Below are 15,507 nucleotides of genomic sequence, written 5' to 3'. Positions count from 1 at the left end.
ACGGCCCGGTCCGTATGATGAACAACCGATCTCACATATTGCAACTAGTCGAAAAGCACCCCTGCGTTTCCTGTGACTTTACGCCCATCTTCAACGAGATATATTCAGTCATTGACCAGGGTAGTCGGTGTTAATCATGACGGACATGTCGAGTGGGGTAATGAACTATCCTAGTCTGTCCCTTCATTGTGTTTATTTGGGGTTTAGGAGTGACTTGTCTTTATCCGTCAAGCCCCTGAATAGGACCTTCGCGTACCTTCGTGCCTGAACGTAGTGAGGGTCTCCTGATACCTCTCACCGTACTGGTTCTGTCCTGTTCGAAATCATTTCAAAGTAAGTACAGGTCCAATCACCAATAAACGTTCACAGTAACCACCTATCAATATCTCATAATCTGGGCTTCTCTCCGGATCCCACGGAGCCATCTTCGATCGAAGAAATGACAGCCACGGATTCGATCGGACGAAGACAAGTGTCGTACGTTACCGTTACCATCGCACGAAACCGGGGCGAAAACACCCTCTTCCCAGGCAAGCAGTAGGTCGGTTGACCATTCTGGTTATGCCAAATGGCTGGAAGAAGTTGCCAATGCTTAGCACCATCGAGTTCCGTCCGCAGAAAATGCTGTTGGTCAGGCGAAAGTGATGGATAAACCCGGCAGAAAGTCCACCGCCCTGCCAATTAGTCCAACAGTCCGCCCCGGTTCTCGTAGCAGCGCTAATAGATATTCACAAACATCCCCTTGACTGCCAATGATCTACCGGTCCGATTTCCGGCGGCCGAACTCCGCGCAGAAGACGGTGGCCCTCGGTGACCAACCACCTCCACGCTCTTCGTCGCCGTAGTAATGATAGATATCTACTACCCTCCGATTACATCTCGAAACATGAATCATGAATGCAGTGAATTTCACCCTTCTCTTTCTTCTTTCTTTGTGGGTTCGTTTCTTCGCCCGAGTTCCTAGCATGATGGCTCCCATAACAAAGTATTTCTTTTATTTGCAAAGTACTCACTCCGCGGTTACATCTGTACGTGCCATCCAGTGTGCACCGATCAGATTGAAGAATGCACTCCAAGAAGCAGAAGGGTTGCCATCTGTATGGAGTGCCCTAGGTGCTGTGTGTGTGTTCGTAAGTCAATTAATACCATCTATCCAACTGTCTGAACTTGATCAAATGCGTTGGCCACTGTCCTCGTATATTGGTTCCGGCACTAGCACATACCATTTACGGTATTAATTTTGCTGACAAGGCATTGCAATGCCGGCGGTGCTTTGTTCCAAGGTCATTTGAAATTTACGTAAGACAGGTTCGCCACCTCAGTCGTCGTATGGCATCAAGTGAATGTGTGTGGGAGGATGATGAATATGCTTGATGCGGCGGCGCCCATGGATACCTGTCGGTAACCTGGGGAGCTCGCAGTGATATGGGAGCCGGTCACCGAAGTTTCAAATAACAGGCATCAATTCTGTCAGTTAACCAATCTAAGCTTCGTTGCACCCCGTGGCGTAGGGAAAAAAGAGGCCGAGTGCTCATATTCACCGCCGCGATCAGAGCGCCAAGTGTCACTATACAAACGATCACAATCCACGTGAATGCCTTTTAAAAATCAATAAAGCAACCACAGCTACATAAGGATAAGATGAGCAAGGGAAAAGAAAACGATATATGTATGTGTATAGCTAGATCGAACATTCCAAAAACCATGCCTTGAACATTGTGTTACCATGAAATGAAATCACGTTTAGTTTCGTCTCAAAGGTCGTCGGCGGTCGTCCAAAGCATCTCCATCGTACAGTCCGGTGACGGATCGATCATGAAACATTACTTTGACCCACGCTACGCGGTTCTCCTACCTCTCAACGATCGCTCCGCCTATAGCCGAGGGGAACGCATATCCACGTTTTTCATTGTCACCCGACCCGACACCATCTCCTTGCCCCCTCGGAGTGATCACCACCGGCAGCTCTCCTCTCATGGAAACGAAAAAATCATTCAACTCCCTGTCCCACCTCGTTACATCATAGCCATCCGCAAACCTGAAGTCGAATCCCTGCATCACACAACACACGAGCGTCCGTATCTCCTGAAGTGCAAGCTTTTTGCCGACGCAGTTCATGGGACCATAGGAGAACGGGATGAACGCGCTCGGGTTGTGAATGAAGGAGGGTATTTTGGTCGATTTGTCAGAGGATGGGGATGATTTAGGGTAGGAATATCCGAGTGCTTGGCGGTCCTCCTCGGAGAGCCACCGCTCGGGCCAAAACGCATCAGGGGAAGGGGAGAAGTACCGGGGATCGCGATGAATGGAATAGAAGTGCACAAAGGCACTCGTCCCCTCGGGTAAGAAGCTGTAACGAGAAATGAGCCCCTAGCAAATCAAGTGAACGGATACACGGCATACTACGGTCCAACCTGTTTCCCTCCATTCCCTTTTGGGACTGCTCTCTGGCTCCCACTGAGTACGGGCGGATACAGTCTAAGTGCTTCGTTTCTACGTCCCCCTCAATTGATGTACTGGTAAGGAGGGAAAATGTGAGAACGTACATGACAGCTGTCAAATATTTCATCTTTCCATGGTGTGTCGCCGCACTGGCGTCTTCCCCTGGAGGATAAAATCTGTCCACCTCGTCCCGTAACCGTCGGTACGCTGTCCTGTTCGCCATGAGCGAGTGAAACAAGCAGCTTAGGGTGGTCGCCGTCGTATCCGATCCCGCGACAATGGCAAGCACGCCGTCGGAAGCTACCTCGGCAAATGTGGGTGGATCACGTTCGATGCCTTCTTCATCAATCTACAAATGGATTGACAGGGGAAGATTGGGATATGAGCCCGGCACAGATACTCGGTGTCAATGAAAAGAAGCTGGTGGAGTGAGGGGAAGTAGAGTGGGTACCCACCAGGTAATGAAACAAGTCCTTGGTTTGTGATCCCTGTGCGTGACGGCGGAGCGCGCGCGCCTGGCAATACGACCGGAATTTCTTGAGATCTTCTCCAATGCTAGGAAGGGATGCATAGTATTTTCCCAACCAAGGTACGTGGCTGAGCACGAGCGCAAGCCTGTATTTTCGCGAATGATTCGTAACGTATCGCCAACGTAAAAAAAAAGTATACATACGGTAATCCGCTTTCGAGGAGGTGCCAGGTGTTGTCCTTATCGCCGTCCCGCAGCATTTCCGAGCCTCCTCCGAACCTGGCGCAAGAAGCAGCGGTGGAGGAGGAGAGACGATACGCGGACAGGACGGAGGGATCATGAAATAAGAAGAAAAAAAAAGAGCGATATTCAGATTCCTTCTTCGCCAACTAGAACAACCTGCCGCAAAACTCACGCCATGTCACTCATGAAATCGAATCTGCAAAGACCGCACGTGGCAAGACGATTACGAGATATCAGCAGGATCCGAATTGGGGAATATGATGGTGGTGGGAAAGCGAGAAAGGAAAAGAAGGATGGCGATGAGAAGAGGGCGAGGAAAACGGGCGCTCGGACGGGACTCACGTAAAACGACTGATCCACTCAGAGAGGTTGATATGTCCTGGACCGGACTGTCTCTCTAGCTGCGAGACGAAATCGTGGACTCGATTAGCGAGGATTTCTGCGTAACCCTTCATTGTTGCGACGCGGAAAGCCCTGTTCCAGGGTTTTCGACGACGCATGTGTTCGTGCGTGTCTCTAATGGATATGAGTGCTCTAACAGAGGTCTGTTCTGCCATGCGACCATCCCAGTCTAGACCGAGGAGTGAGATGCATGGTGGAGCGGTAATTGGGGGAGAGAGACTTACGTGGACCTTTTGGAAGGCCATTGACACCCATCAACGGATCGATTGCGTCGACATCTCGGATGGACAACTCATTTGGCCCTAGCAACGACGAAGGGGGTAAATACGTGAGCGTGAGAAGGGATAGCTGGAGGAAGGAGTGGAATGTACCGATTCGGACAACATCCCCGTACTTTTGGTGCAGCCTAGTGTAGTATTCGTGTTGCTTTCCGTCTGAGGAGATCCAGGCCATCCAGAACTTGGAGATGCGACAGGGAATGGGACCAGGGTATCCGGAGAGGGGATGGAGAGGGGAGAGACGGTAGGCGACGACAGAGAGGATGAGAAACGAGTAGTAGAGGGTGAATGCGACGAGGATGGTGTGAAAGGTAGAAGGGAAGGCAGTACGGAGAAGGGGCGAGAGGGCAAGCGGCGGCATGCCGAGGAGAGCCAAGTGTGAGAGAGGGTCCACGGGCTCATAGCGGTTGAATATGAGATGGCATGCCTGGCGAGATACCTGTCAGAACAAGGGGGGAGGGGGAGGGGGAGAGTTGAACGAAGACTCACAAGTGCAGCAGCGAGGATGGCAAGGATGCCGTCTGGGAGACTCGTCGCCATGAGGGAAGAAAAGGGCGGACGGGCGAGACAAGGAAGCACTTACTGGGTAGCGAGATTTAAGGAGACGACGCTGACGAGTAAGGGAACCGTCGAAGGGATCGACTTTCTGACAATCAGAGGGGACCATGGGGAGAAGGGGGGGGGTCGCCTATAGTTAGTATGACACCGCGGTGACGGAATACACTCACTATGTCCGTGGACTTAAGCATTCCTCCGTGCCTTGTCCATCACGCCATCAATCCCACCCATACTGGATTACCAATGACGTACTGGGATCACGCGGGCTGGCCCATCACCATCTCAACATCTCGTCAACCCACCACCCATCACTGCCATCAACCACACCTATCACTAGTACATACTCGGGGCTCTCAAGACGAACAGAACACATCGTCGTGGGACGCAAGCCTGTTGACGCCCAGCACAGGCAGGGTCACCATGGTGTAAGACCTAACTTCAATCACACCCCTTCACGAAATGGCAGTCCAAACGTGCACCCACAACATCTGGGCGCACCTGCTGTAAGCCTCGCGTGCCAGGTCCCGCCCCCTCTCCGTTATCGGTTTCTATTTTCATCTCCGTGTGGCGGCGGGACTGCGGCACTAGCCATGCCAATGCAAGCACACCAAAAGTACTACTGTTGTACGCTGGCTGCCTCACGCCGATCATCCAGTCAACACGCGTCCACTAACTTTCAACTCAGTCAATCATTGTCACCGGCCACTTTCTTCTAGCCCCACACGCCTAACTGGCCCTTGCTCGGTTATCTTCATTCTCCCCTCGACCTTTTGGGCACTCACGCAAACGAATATATTTCTGGGCTCATCCAGGCAGCACGTTCCATTATTTATCAAGTCGCCGCCGCGTGTAGCTCTTGGATTATTTTTTGCTCCTGTGTACTTATCCCCATTATTTCCTCGGCATTTCTCCAAGTGCCCAGACACTGATGACACGGCTGAATCATACATTTGGCCCAGAGGCTCCCATACACCACCATTTTCGAAACGTATTACTTGGGGTCGGAGCTGGTCTAGGTCCGATGCGCCACTTGGTTTGATCCCGGATTATTTTCGGGGCGCCACTACCTTTTGCTCTACCATTTCGATATACGCGTCCATCGCCATCGTAGCTCATGTCAGCAATCCCACCTCACTACTCTGCACCCTCAGGTCACAAGTACTGGCTTAGCAATCTCTATCTTCGGCGTGCTGGATCCGACACGCTTCTCTGACAATCTATATTCTTCTACTGCGCAGCTTTGTCACCCAAAGGGTATGCTTGCCAATGCATCGGAAAGGATCACTCCGCCGCAGACCACCTGCTCTCAGTTCAAGGAACGCTGACCATAACGTACTGCGCTAAGTGGGTAGGCAGTACCCGTGAGGCTGGGTATGGGGCTCAGGCATATGCCAAAGAACGAATGACATGACTGAAATCAGTTTCAATTCACAGGTGCTCCACACACCAGGCTCATCTCAAATCCGCCACCAAACAGCCACACACGTCTTTAAGATCCCCACCAGGGACCAGACGGATCTAGGAGTTCCAAAAGCTCTCATGGTCCAAGCAGATCTCGTTGTGGATCCTTGTTCTCCGAGGAGAAGAACGAACGAGCGAACGTGCTGACAGATCTCACATATGTCCCTACGCAGCCGACAAGCGATAGTTGACTAGTGGATGCGCGAAAGGACAGCTTGATAAGCCCAAAGTTCCGGGTACCTCACTCACTGACAGCAATTCGTAACTGCCGGTTGTAAACTGGCATAAAATAGCATGCACCTCGACCAGGTCGTTGCCGTTTGTGGGGCTTGGACGAGGAACCATCAGGCGGAATCGATGAATGGACGATAGATAATCTGTGGCAACGAAGCGAGGCGAAGAACGCGGTAGGACGCAGGCGTAAGTACACTTCTAACCAAGCGAGTAAAACGTTACCAGCATTCGCCGTGGTCTCATCATGACACCTACGTAAAAAAAATGGAGTAAAGGCCGCTGCCGTGGAGAAGTTTGTTGCGCACCGTAAGTAATTACTGGTGCTTCGACCCATTATACACCTGCATATTGTTTTCTCGTGTTCTAAAGCAGAAAAATCTGTTATCTCATTTGATGGCTAGTGGTGTGGGCACGGGGCTTTACACTTCTAAACTATTAATTTTGGTGTGACTTACCCGAGGGGGATCCGAGATTCAGAAAGGCGGATGTGGGCGGAGGGGTGGTATTACAAGGTCAAACCAGCAAAGTGACCACATTGGAATGCTCTACGCGCGTGATGGAACGGTTGCAGATTAGAGACTGCGGCAAGCACGCTGGTGTGCGTTCCGTCCTCGTTGTCAGGACACTTGGCCGTAGCTAATTCTTCCCCTTTTCCCAAATCCCGCGGTACATGTTCAGACAACCTGCCCGGTGCCTTCTGGCATCAAACTCTAAAGCACTGTACCCAAGGTGAGGCGAGATGTGAACGTCGAATTTATTTAAATAGGAATAATTACAGGCAAAACGGACCAAGAGTTACGCCCCAACACCGATCAGCTCTTCGGACATCTCAACTGTTTCCAAAATGACAATGTGAAAGATTCCCCCCCTAGCTGCATTCACAGATGAGTGGCGGCGGCAGGAGCTACACCATTTAATGCTGCTCACATAGCACGTTTTGTCAATTAAACACGCGCGCGTATACCCGGAACGTACAAAGACACTAAAAACGGTGTCCAATGGGCGTCCAAAAACCTTATACCCAGCTATCGATAGGTGAGCGCATGGTACTCTCCTCCGCGGGTTCACGGGATTGTCGGCAGACTCGAGGTACCCGGACGACCATGTATTAAGAGCTTAAACTTGGTTCGTCAGGCGTGTTCTGATAGAAGATTCGCAGGACCCTGCAGCCGGGTTTGTCACGATGTCGATCATCAGCCATCAGATAAGTTTATGGAGTAGTGGTAACGATACTAGGGACTCGCCGTGATGCCGAATGGCTGGACCAGTATAGGAACAAAGCTAGGGATGGAATATTTTGGGCCCCCCAAGCGTTCGCTCGAATTTGGGCATGCACGTTGTATGGATGTATAACGATTGGATAGCCGTTGGAAACGCGAATCAGTGCTTGACGGACGGCAAAAATCTGTTCGTTCACTCACTTGCTTGGACGACAATCTGGGATAACAAGGAACGGTCCCAATGGTCACTGTTCCCTGCTCTCCGTGCCACATTCCTATAGGCACCGCACCGTCTGCAGTGTTTACGGCCTAGGCAATGCCTACTGCGCGCTTCTATCGCCCAAGGGACAATGCATACCGCAAAACCAAGATGGGAGGACGGAGCTCGGCGTCCCAGAGTTCTTTCCGAAAGCCAAGGCAACAGGGAGTCACCGACCGTGGCAACGTCCGTCCGTATAGGCTTCCCAGCGTCTCCAAGCAAGGAGACATCTACCCAGAATAGCAGCAGGAAGCAACGCTAGCAAAAATCAGCCCACCCGGTAAGCACGGGTAAAGACATCGGGAGGTCGACCTGCGAAACGTTTTGAACATGGACTTCGCCCCGAACGGTTGCTCTAACTACCGCCGCTGAAGGAGAGAACGAGACCACCGTGAGGAAGTCGATCTCCCTGCTGGCCAGAATTTTCTAACTGAGATATCCTTCGAACAGGAACCCGAGGAAACCGCATGTATATGTATTTTATCTTTGAGAAAGAATAATTACAAACTTGAAGGGCAGCAGGCAGTCCTTGGCTGCTGAGAAATTGCTTTATTGCACTTGCCACCCCGATTCGTTTCACCGACGTTTGATGTTTACATAAGCTTGAGCGTGCATCCTAACAACCGGACATAGCGCTGCCGCCGTCGGTACATCGTCGTCGTCCATGACTGTGCGTTTCCGTACACATTTGTTGCATAGTGTTGCCAAGTGCCTTCTTATCCTCCGCGGAAAGCCAGTCGAAGGAACCCTCCGAATGAACGAGCGGAAGCCGTGGACACTGCGACGTACGTATGTACCGAGCCATTTTCTTCGCGTCCATGATGCATGTGCGGTCATACATCGCCGAGGCGCTACCGACCAAACTAGTGTTGAAAAACGCTTTTGAGTAGTATACACGGATCTCGGAAGGAAGCACCTACACATCCGTGCACGAGGTGACTTTGGAAGCTACATTGCACCGCGGCATTTTGATTCCGCAAGGTCTAATAGTATTCCATCGCTCGGCGGCGACGGTAGCGTTAAGTAACACGAGGCACTACGGGACCTGACGTGATAAAGTAGTGGTTGTAGTGAGCCCCATCGTGATGGACGATGGGATTTTCGCCGAGTATCACCGCATTGGTTCGGTCGGATACATAGTTGGAAGACTTGAATCGTTAATGTGCGCAGGTGCACTAACAACACTAAATGATAGTCCGAAACTCGTTTGAGGTTGTGAGTGGAATCGTCGATGGCAATGAACCCTGGCCAGAATTATTTACCAATAACGAACTAATCACGCACGGTCCATCCTTAGCATTCAAGAAACGGTGTATCAAAGAGAAGTTGGGGGAAGATGCCAAGATACAGGTACCAGCGAACATAGGTACAGTATGTAATGGGATGTCACGTGGCGCCCCTGTCACGTTTTCTTGTGCGGGACTCCGAGATTTATTACCATCCTGAACCGTAGCCAGAAGTATGACACATTTGGTAGCATGAGTTGAGTTACTCGAACTATGCTACTAGATGTGTCGTACTTCTACACCACTCAGACCAAGTTCTTGATTGAAGGATCCGAGCGAGCGATTTTTGCCCAATATTCGATCCGTCAATCCGAGTTAGTACCTGGAGCTCATGCACATGCACCAATGAATCGAACTGCGAAGTCTTAAGTCTTCCATATAATGAACACGACAAGAAGTACCAGCTTGACAGAGTGCTGAGTTTCTGCGAGAGTAGGAAGACCACGGTGAACACGACGCTCCAGCAGGTGGATAGATATTTTTCGTCCGTTGTTTGTCGTCATCTAGCGTCCAGCAGCAACTTCCAATGCCGCATGGTACTATACCGAGCAATGCGAGTTTTGTGTGCGTAGTCGGAACCAGCTAGGATATTACGACTTTAGGCAAGTAGATGTAGTGCAGTAGACTTGGATACTAAAGTATTATTACTGCTTACCCATGGTATGCTGGGGATGTTTGTCCGTAGGGCCAAGTCACTCATTGGCATTTTGTCCTCATCGGAAGCCATTCAACAATATTAGCGGGCGTGTACCACTAAGAACTGTTCCATAGTTCCAAAGGTTCCACCCCGGAGTGCCCGGGTATAGTCGCCGTCAAGGGTTTCTTTGACAATCACCTTCGAAGAACTGAGGCGACATCTGGGAAACAGCTACGCGACACGGCTGTTGACAAGCCTTTCGTACTTGAGCAAGCCCTCTCATTGGCCAATAAGTGTTTTACCGAGCGCGAAGGGAGCGTTATGACTTGGTTACGACAAGTCACGTCCAAACGGAGGCATCCATACACTGCTCATCCCCTCAGGTAGTTTTGCAGATGGAGGATCGTCCGGAAAGTTGACAGGCCCTTCGGAAACTTTTCCATATGTACTACACATGTACTCAGGGCAAGTGCCTGCCAATTACTCACTGTCATAAGGGTAGCCACCAGTGCCCCTGCATCTTTGTAGCATTCCCATCAGGAAATTAACACTTTACTATTTTTGACCTTTTTGTGACTTTTTTTTTTGACTTTTTTGTGACTATTGTGACTATTTGCGACTTTTTGGGAAGGAGCCTACTATCTGTACTGTTTTTTTTGACCATATACAGCATTTTGAAGAATGAAAAGAGAACAGAATCTGTTGAAACAACTAAGTGATGATATATCTAAGCCAAGAAGACTAGAAAATGTCTGAAAATTCAGAGATATTGAGCCATTGGTGTGATGCACACTGTCTGAGAGAGAAATCACAATATCTCTTTGGAACCTCCATCAATTTGAATGTATGTGATATCTACCAAAAGCTATGAATTAGGTGGTTTGAACAAGACCAAAATCAGCAAGAAAAGTGCAGCCATGCCTGCAGGACATGGGTAATGATAGTAGATTCCTTCCCAAAAAGTCACATTAGTCACAAAAAGTCAAAAATAGTAAAGTGTTATTTTCCTGATGCCTCATACATGCTACTACAGCAGACTTGTCTCAGTAGACAATGCAAAGCTAGCTATGGCTATCTGCAGTGCATGAATTATCCCATAACATGTTTAGTACACAATGCTGAATGTTGTATGTGGAATTTGGTTTGACCATTACATTCCCAGTATTCTGCTCTCAGTGGTGGAAGCCAGCCTTTAACATTTGTGGAGTCTCTTTGTGGAGGCTCACAGTTTCCAGTTTCTTGTACAAGACTCTGATGTGCCTGGAGATTCATTTCCATCCTAAATCATAGACAGAAGTATGACACATTTGGTAGCATGAGTTGAGTTACTCAAACTATGCTACCAGATGCATTGTACTTCTACACCACTCAGACCAAGAAGTTCTTGATTGAGGGGTCCAGGTGCACATAATGTACCTACTTTGTACCATATCATACAACCAAACAAGGTTGACAATTGGCCATGTTGCACAGACTGGCTAAAGTCAAGCCCACCTCTGAGTTGTCATCATGTCACACAGCATAGCCATGATCATTGGATGTCACCATACTGCACAGTGTGGCTGAGGGGTTACTACTATATACATCTTGCCTGGATACTCCTGGCATGGATTCTGGCAAGTTGGGAAAGGTCTGGTACTAACTGGGTCTGGGCTCACTGGCATGAGCCCAGCATGTGTCAGTGATTGCCAGTGGGTCAGAAGGCATTTCACTGTAATTCTATTGGGTTGGTATGAATGCCAGGCTAATTCCAGTAAGGACAAATGCTGGGATAATGCCAATAAGCTGGGAAACATACCAGTCTTATGCTAGTGGGCTGGCACAGATGCCAAGGTGGTGATGGTCAGTTGGCATGGATGCTGAGCTAATTCCAGTTGGCCAGTATGGATGACAGCCACCACACTATTTCCAGTGGGTTGGAAGGCATATCAATGTACATCCATTGGGCCAATATGAGTTACAGCCACTTCTAGTATGCCAGGACACATACTGGCCTTATGCAAGTGGGCTGTGATGGGTGCCTGGATTATGGCAGGTAGTTGGAATATATGGCTAGCCAGCTTTCATGCTGGTATTAGTAAGCCAGGACCCATACTGGTATAGTGCAAATATGCCAGAATAGAGGATAAGCTGGTGGTGGTTTGTGGGCATGGACACTCATCTAATTCCAGGTGGGCCAGATGGATCACAGCCTCCAGGATATTTCCAGTGGTTCAGAAAGCACACTAGTGGGATTCTATTGGGCCAGTATGACTTCTTGACATTTCCAGTTAGCTGGGTCAGATCCCATGTTATTGCCAGTGAGCTGGGATATCTACCAGGCTGAATCTAGGGGACTGGCAGGGGGCCAAGGCCAGTGACAGTTGGTTGGCATCAATTCATAACTAACTCCAGTTGGCCAGGATGGATCACAAACTCCAGGCTATTTACAGTGGTTCAGAAGGCATTCCAGTGGGATGGTATTGGGCCAGTATATGTTCCAGCCAAATCCAGTCAGCTGGGTTGAAATTCCCAGTTGATGATCATGACCCAGGACACCTACCAGCCACAATATAGTGGGCTGGCACAGGTCCAGGGCTGGTGGCAGTTGTTTGGCATTCAATTCTGAATCAACTGCAGTTGGCCAGGATGGATGACACCTCCAGGCTATTTACAGTAGGGTCAGAAGGCACTCCAGTGGGATTCTATTGAGCCAGTATATGTTCCAGCCAAGTCCAGTCAGCCAGGCCAAATTCCCAGTCAATGACTGTAACCTGGGACACATACTGGCCTTATGCTAGGGGACCAGGACAGATGCCCATGCCTATGGTGGTTGATTGGCATGGATACCCAGTTAAGGCTGCTTAATGTTACCAGGTGTCACACACCAAAGGTGTTTGGTGAGGTGGACATGGATACAGCTGATGAATGGAGATGAAGACCATAGCCCTCATGTAAGAAGGACAGTCCAGGAATGTTGGCAGTCATCCCTCACACAAGAACAAGTCATCAGTGCCAGAGAAAAAGAAAGGGAGTGAGTTAAGTGCCTGGCTAAAATTCTTAAGCACCCATGTACAGCATTCATGTTTTTGAACATATCTCTGCCATTCCTGCAGATAACAGAGACCATTCCCACACTTCACTTGTAGTGCTCAGCCACATGCAATCTTACCTTCCAAAATTGGAAAGGATTGTGCACACTCCACATGTTTCTACAGCACTCCCTCCAAAAGACACTCATTTCACTAAATTCTTCTGATATGGCTGCCTCTACATCAATCATTTCACTTGTCCCCTTTGCTAGGGACCATGGCTACATATATCTACCAGGCAGTTCCTACCAGCTTCCTGTCCTTGAAGCATCCTGGTACATCCCACCCTCATCTGTGCCCTCTCAGCACATCCAGCTTGGACAGCATGTTCTTTTCATCAGTATGACCTCTAGGAGGACATGTTCTTTGGTCGCCTCAGGTCTGTCATTCAGCTTGGAAAGGTCTTATGTGGTCATTTCAGTCTCTCCAGTCCAAGAAGCATATGGATCCTTCCTCCTTCCTCCCTGCTCCCTGCAATGTCTTTGTACCAGTCCTTAGTCCATCATTCTTCCAAGATTGTGACAGGCTACAGTATAATCTACTGTTCTCCACTCTCCCTGATCACATCCATGATGAGTATGATACACATCTTGCCTCCTTGTTGCAAGATACAGCAGAAGACACTCCCCCTTCATCCTCTCTTCCAACAGAGCCTCATTCATGAAGTTTTTATTTGCTTCCCTGAGAGGATGGTTTGGGGGGGAAAGTTGCCATCCCCTATGCTCCTGTCACCCCACAGACCCCCAAAGCTTGACCCCTGTTGACATCTGACTCACCCTGTCCACTTTTGGATGTACTATATTGGCATCAGATCAGTGCCTGCCTCTCTGTCATCCCACCTTGGCCTAGAAGCGATCTCTTTGAGATGTGACATGCACAGCCTCCCCCTAATGTGATTCCAGTGCGTTTTCCCAGTTCCTGACATTACTTGACTCATACTTTGACATTCTGACTGTCTTTGACTCACCTATTGCCAATACTTACCAATCTTTTGACTTTGCTTACTGATTCTTTGCTTTTTGGCTTGCTAATCCTTACTAATGCTTACCAATCCTTTCCAAGACAATTACCCATCACTTACATTCCTTACTCATCAGTTACCAATCACTTGCCCAGTGTTTGCACCTTGTTTTCCAAGGGTAACACCCCTGTACTGTATATAAATCACTGTACTTAGATAGCAGAGAAGAAGATGTCAGAGAGCCCCTCTTGCTCGCATTTTATCATCACTCAGTAATTCATTCAGCAGCTTCAATAGTTGAGACTTTATTAAGGGTCTAACTATTGTCTACTTTGCCTTATCCTTGTCTATCATCAATATACTTTGCCTCCAAGCCCTCCCTGAGCTCAGTGCAGCTTAGGACATTGAATTAAGTCATCATCCATCCTTCTGTAGGCTGACAGCAGTCTACCCTATTGTATTCTCTCGCATTCCTGCTTCTTCATCAGGAGCACCCCCAACCCTCAGCACTTGTCTTTGAGTGTTGTAGCTCACAAAAACCCTCCCAAAGAACAGGTTCTACCATCTAGGTACTGCATAGGGCACACCACCACTTGCTCTTTTTGTCTTTTGTGTTGGTTTTGGTTGGTTTTCACCACTGAACCACACTTTGACTCACACCGGTGTAGATGATGGGCTAATCTTTTGGCATCCCCTGGTGAATGCATGAGCCATACAAATGGTGTCCCATATATATTGGCTTGGCTGGGAAGCTATTGTCTATGGAGCTTATATATCAGTGGCCCATGTAATAAGGCTTGGCTGGACCTGCAGTGTTCCATTTGGAATAGTGGGAGCATATTTCAGTGTGCTGTGTGCATTGGCCTCAGCCCAAATAGGAGTGCCCATGTACTATGGAGGGCTTATAGTCCATTGTACTGTGTCCTTGGGGTGGGCCCAGATATTATGATCCCATAGGACAGGCTGGACAAATACTCCAGTGTTTCATGGTGTACAGGAGGCCCACAATATGGTGTCCCATCTGTCTTGAGTCAGCCTGTGTATTATGATCACCAATCCATGTGGTCTGGCACATATGCCATGGTCTTGTGCACAACAAGCAAGCCAATCTCCCAGTGTGCCATCTGACTGGATTTGGCTTGAGTTGACATGTTCCACCAATTATGGGCCAGCCATAGTTGATATTTGGGAGAGGTATATGGAAAATAACTTGGCTTGAGATGGCATATAATATCTATAGAACTACCATTACATGGACCCCCTATTGGATAAGTGTAGGTTATATGGAATGTCCCACTGGACCTGCAGGCATCAACCAAGTCTGGACATTCTGAACTCTCATCCAATCCCCATGGGGTATCCCTATCCAATTGTGTATGTTGTCCCTCATGTAGTAGGCAAAGCAACATTGGTTCCCACCCACAGAACTAACCCCATGTCAAAGAAGCTGGCCAGAAAATGCAACTACAGTGCCAGGGTTGTAAAGGAACTGAAGGCCAAGCATGGGGATATCCAATACACAATCTTCATAATTGCCAACCATGATCAGCATGTCATACCAATTAGACCATGAGTGTGGGTCCCAGTGAAAGGGTGTGGTCTGGTTAGAGATAACAGAGACATTAGTAAAAACTGACAGCCAGTGCTGCAAGGCATCCTGCATATCTTGGTTATGCTGACTCAACCATGTGTCCAATGACTGCATGGCTTGCCTTCCAGCATCATACAGGCCTGGGTGCATAATTGAAAGTGCACCAGAGAGGATGGCAGCCAGGAGGTAAGACCACTGGGACCATTCATAACTGGCATCCATCTGTAGGTCAGTGGAAACTGATGGGGCAAAGTTCAGGGTCTGGATGCCACTTGAGAGACATACCCCTGAGGTAATATAACCATACCATATGCCCCTGTTGGTGCCTGGCTGGGGAAAACTCCAGGCACCCCAGTGACCATGAAGTGTGATTGAAATATTCAGCATTTTTCCCA

General features: G+C 48.9%; 3 protein-coding genes across 3 annotated transcripts; 2 read left to right on the top strand and 1 right to left on the bottom strand.

The window, feature by feature from the left end:
* Nucleotides 1-486: 486 nt before the first annotated feature.
* On the top strand, nt 487-1,183 carry F5J12DRAFT_808730 (uncharacterized protein). The gene is made up of 2 exons (XM_051744724.1): nt 487-960; nt 1,014-1,183. The coding sequence occupies exons 1-2, from the start codon at nt 894-896 to the stop codon at nt 1,163-1,165; spliced, it is 219 nt and encodes a 72-aa protein (XP_051602876.1). The 5' UTR covers nt 487-893; the 3' UTR covers nt 1,166-1,183.
* A 347-nt stretch (nt 1,184-1,530) lies between these two features.
* F5J12DRAFT_808720 (cytochrome P450) lies at nt 1,531-4,517 on the bottom strand. The gene is made up of 10 exons (XM_051744723.1): nt 4,324-4,517; nt 3,928-4,261; nt 3,781-3,858; nt 3,497-3,725; nt 3,327-3,350; nt 3,116-3,190; nt 2,898-3,057; nt 2,547-2,791; nt 2,404-2,493; nt 1,531-2,350 (listed from the first exon to the last, which is right to left on the bottom strand). Exons 1-10 carry the CDS (start codon nt 4,372-4,374, stop codon nt 1,852-1,854), a joined length of 1,785 nt encoding a protein of 594 aa, XP_051602875.1. The 5' UTR covers nt 4,375-4,517; the 3' UTR covers nt 1,531-1,851.
* A 6,946-nt stretch (nt 4,518-11,463) lies between these two features.
* F5J12DRAFT_780431 (uncharacterized protein) lies at nt 11,464-11,995 on the top strand (the record flags this gene model as incomplete). The annotated part of the gene is made up of 3 exons (XM_051742473.1): nt 11,464-11,566; nt 11,661-11,789; nt 11,892-11,995. 3 exons carry the CDS (start codon nt 11,464-11,466, stop codon nt 11,993-11,995), a joined length of 336 nt encoding a protein of 111 aa, XP_051602874.1.
* Nucleotides 11,996-15,507: the final 3,512 nt, after the last annotated feature.

This window comes from Pisolithus orientalis, assembly GCF_024613125.1.
Source record: "Pisolithus orientalis strain OTSU chromosome Unknown F5J12scaffold_5, whole genome shotgun sequence".
In the NCBI taxonomy this organism is placed as follows: Eukaryota; Fungi; Basidiomycota; class Agaricomycetes; order Boletales; family Pisolithaceae; genus Pisolithus; species Pisolithus orientalis.
The sequence above is the reverse complement of the archived record's forward strand: the minus strand, read 5'-3'. Positions and strand labels throughout refer to the sequence as shown.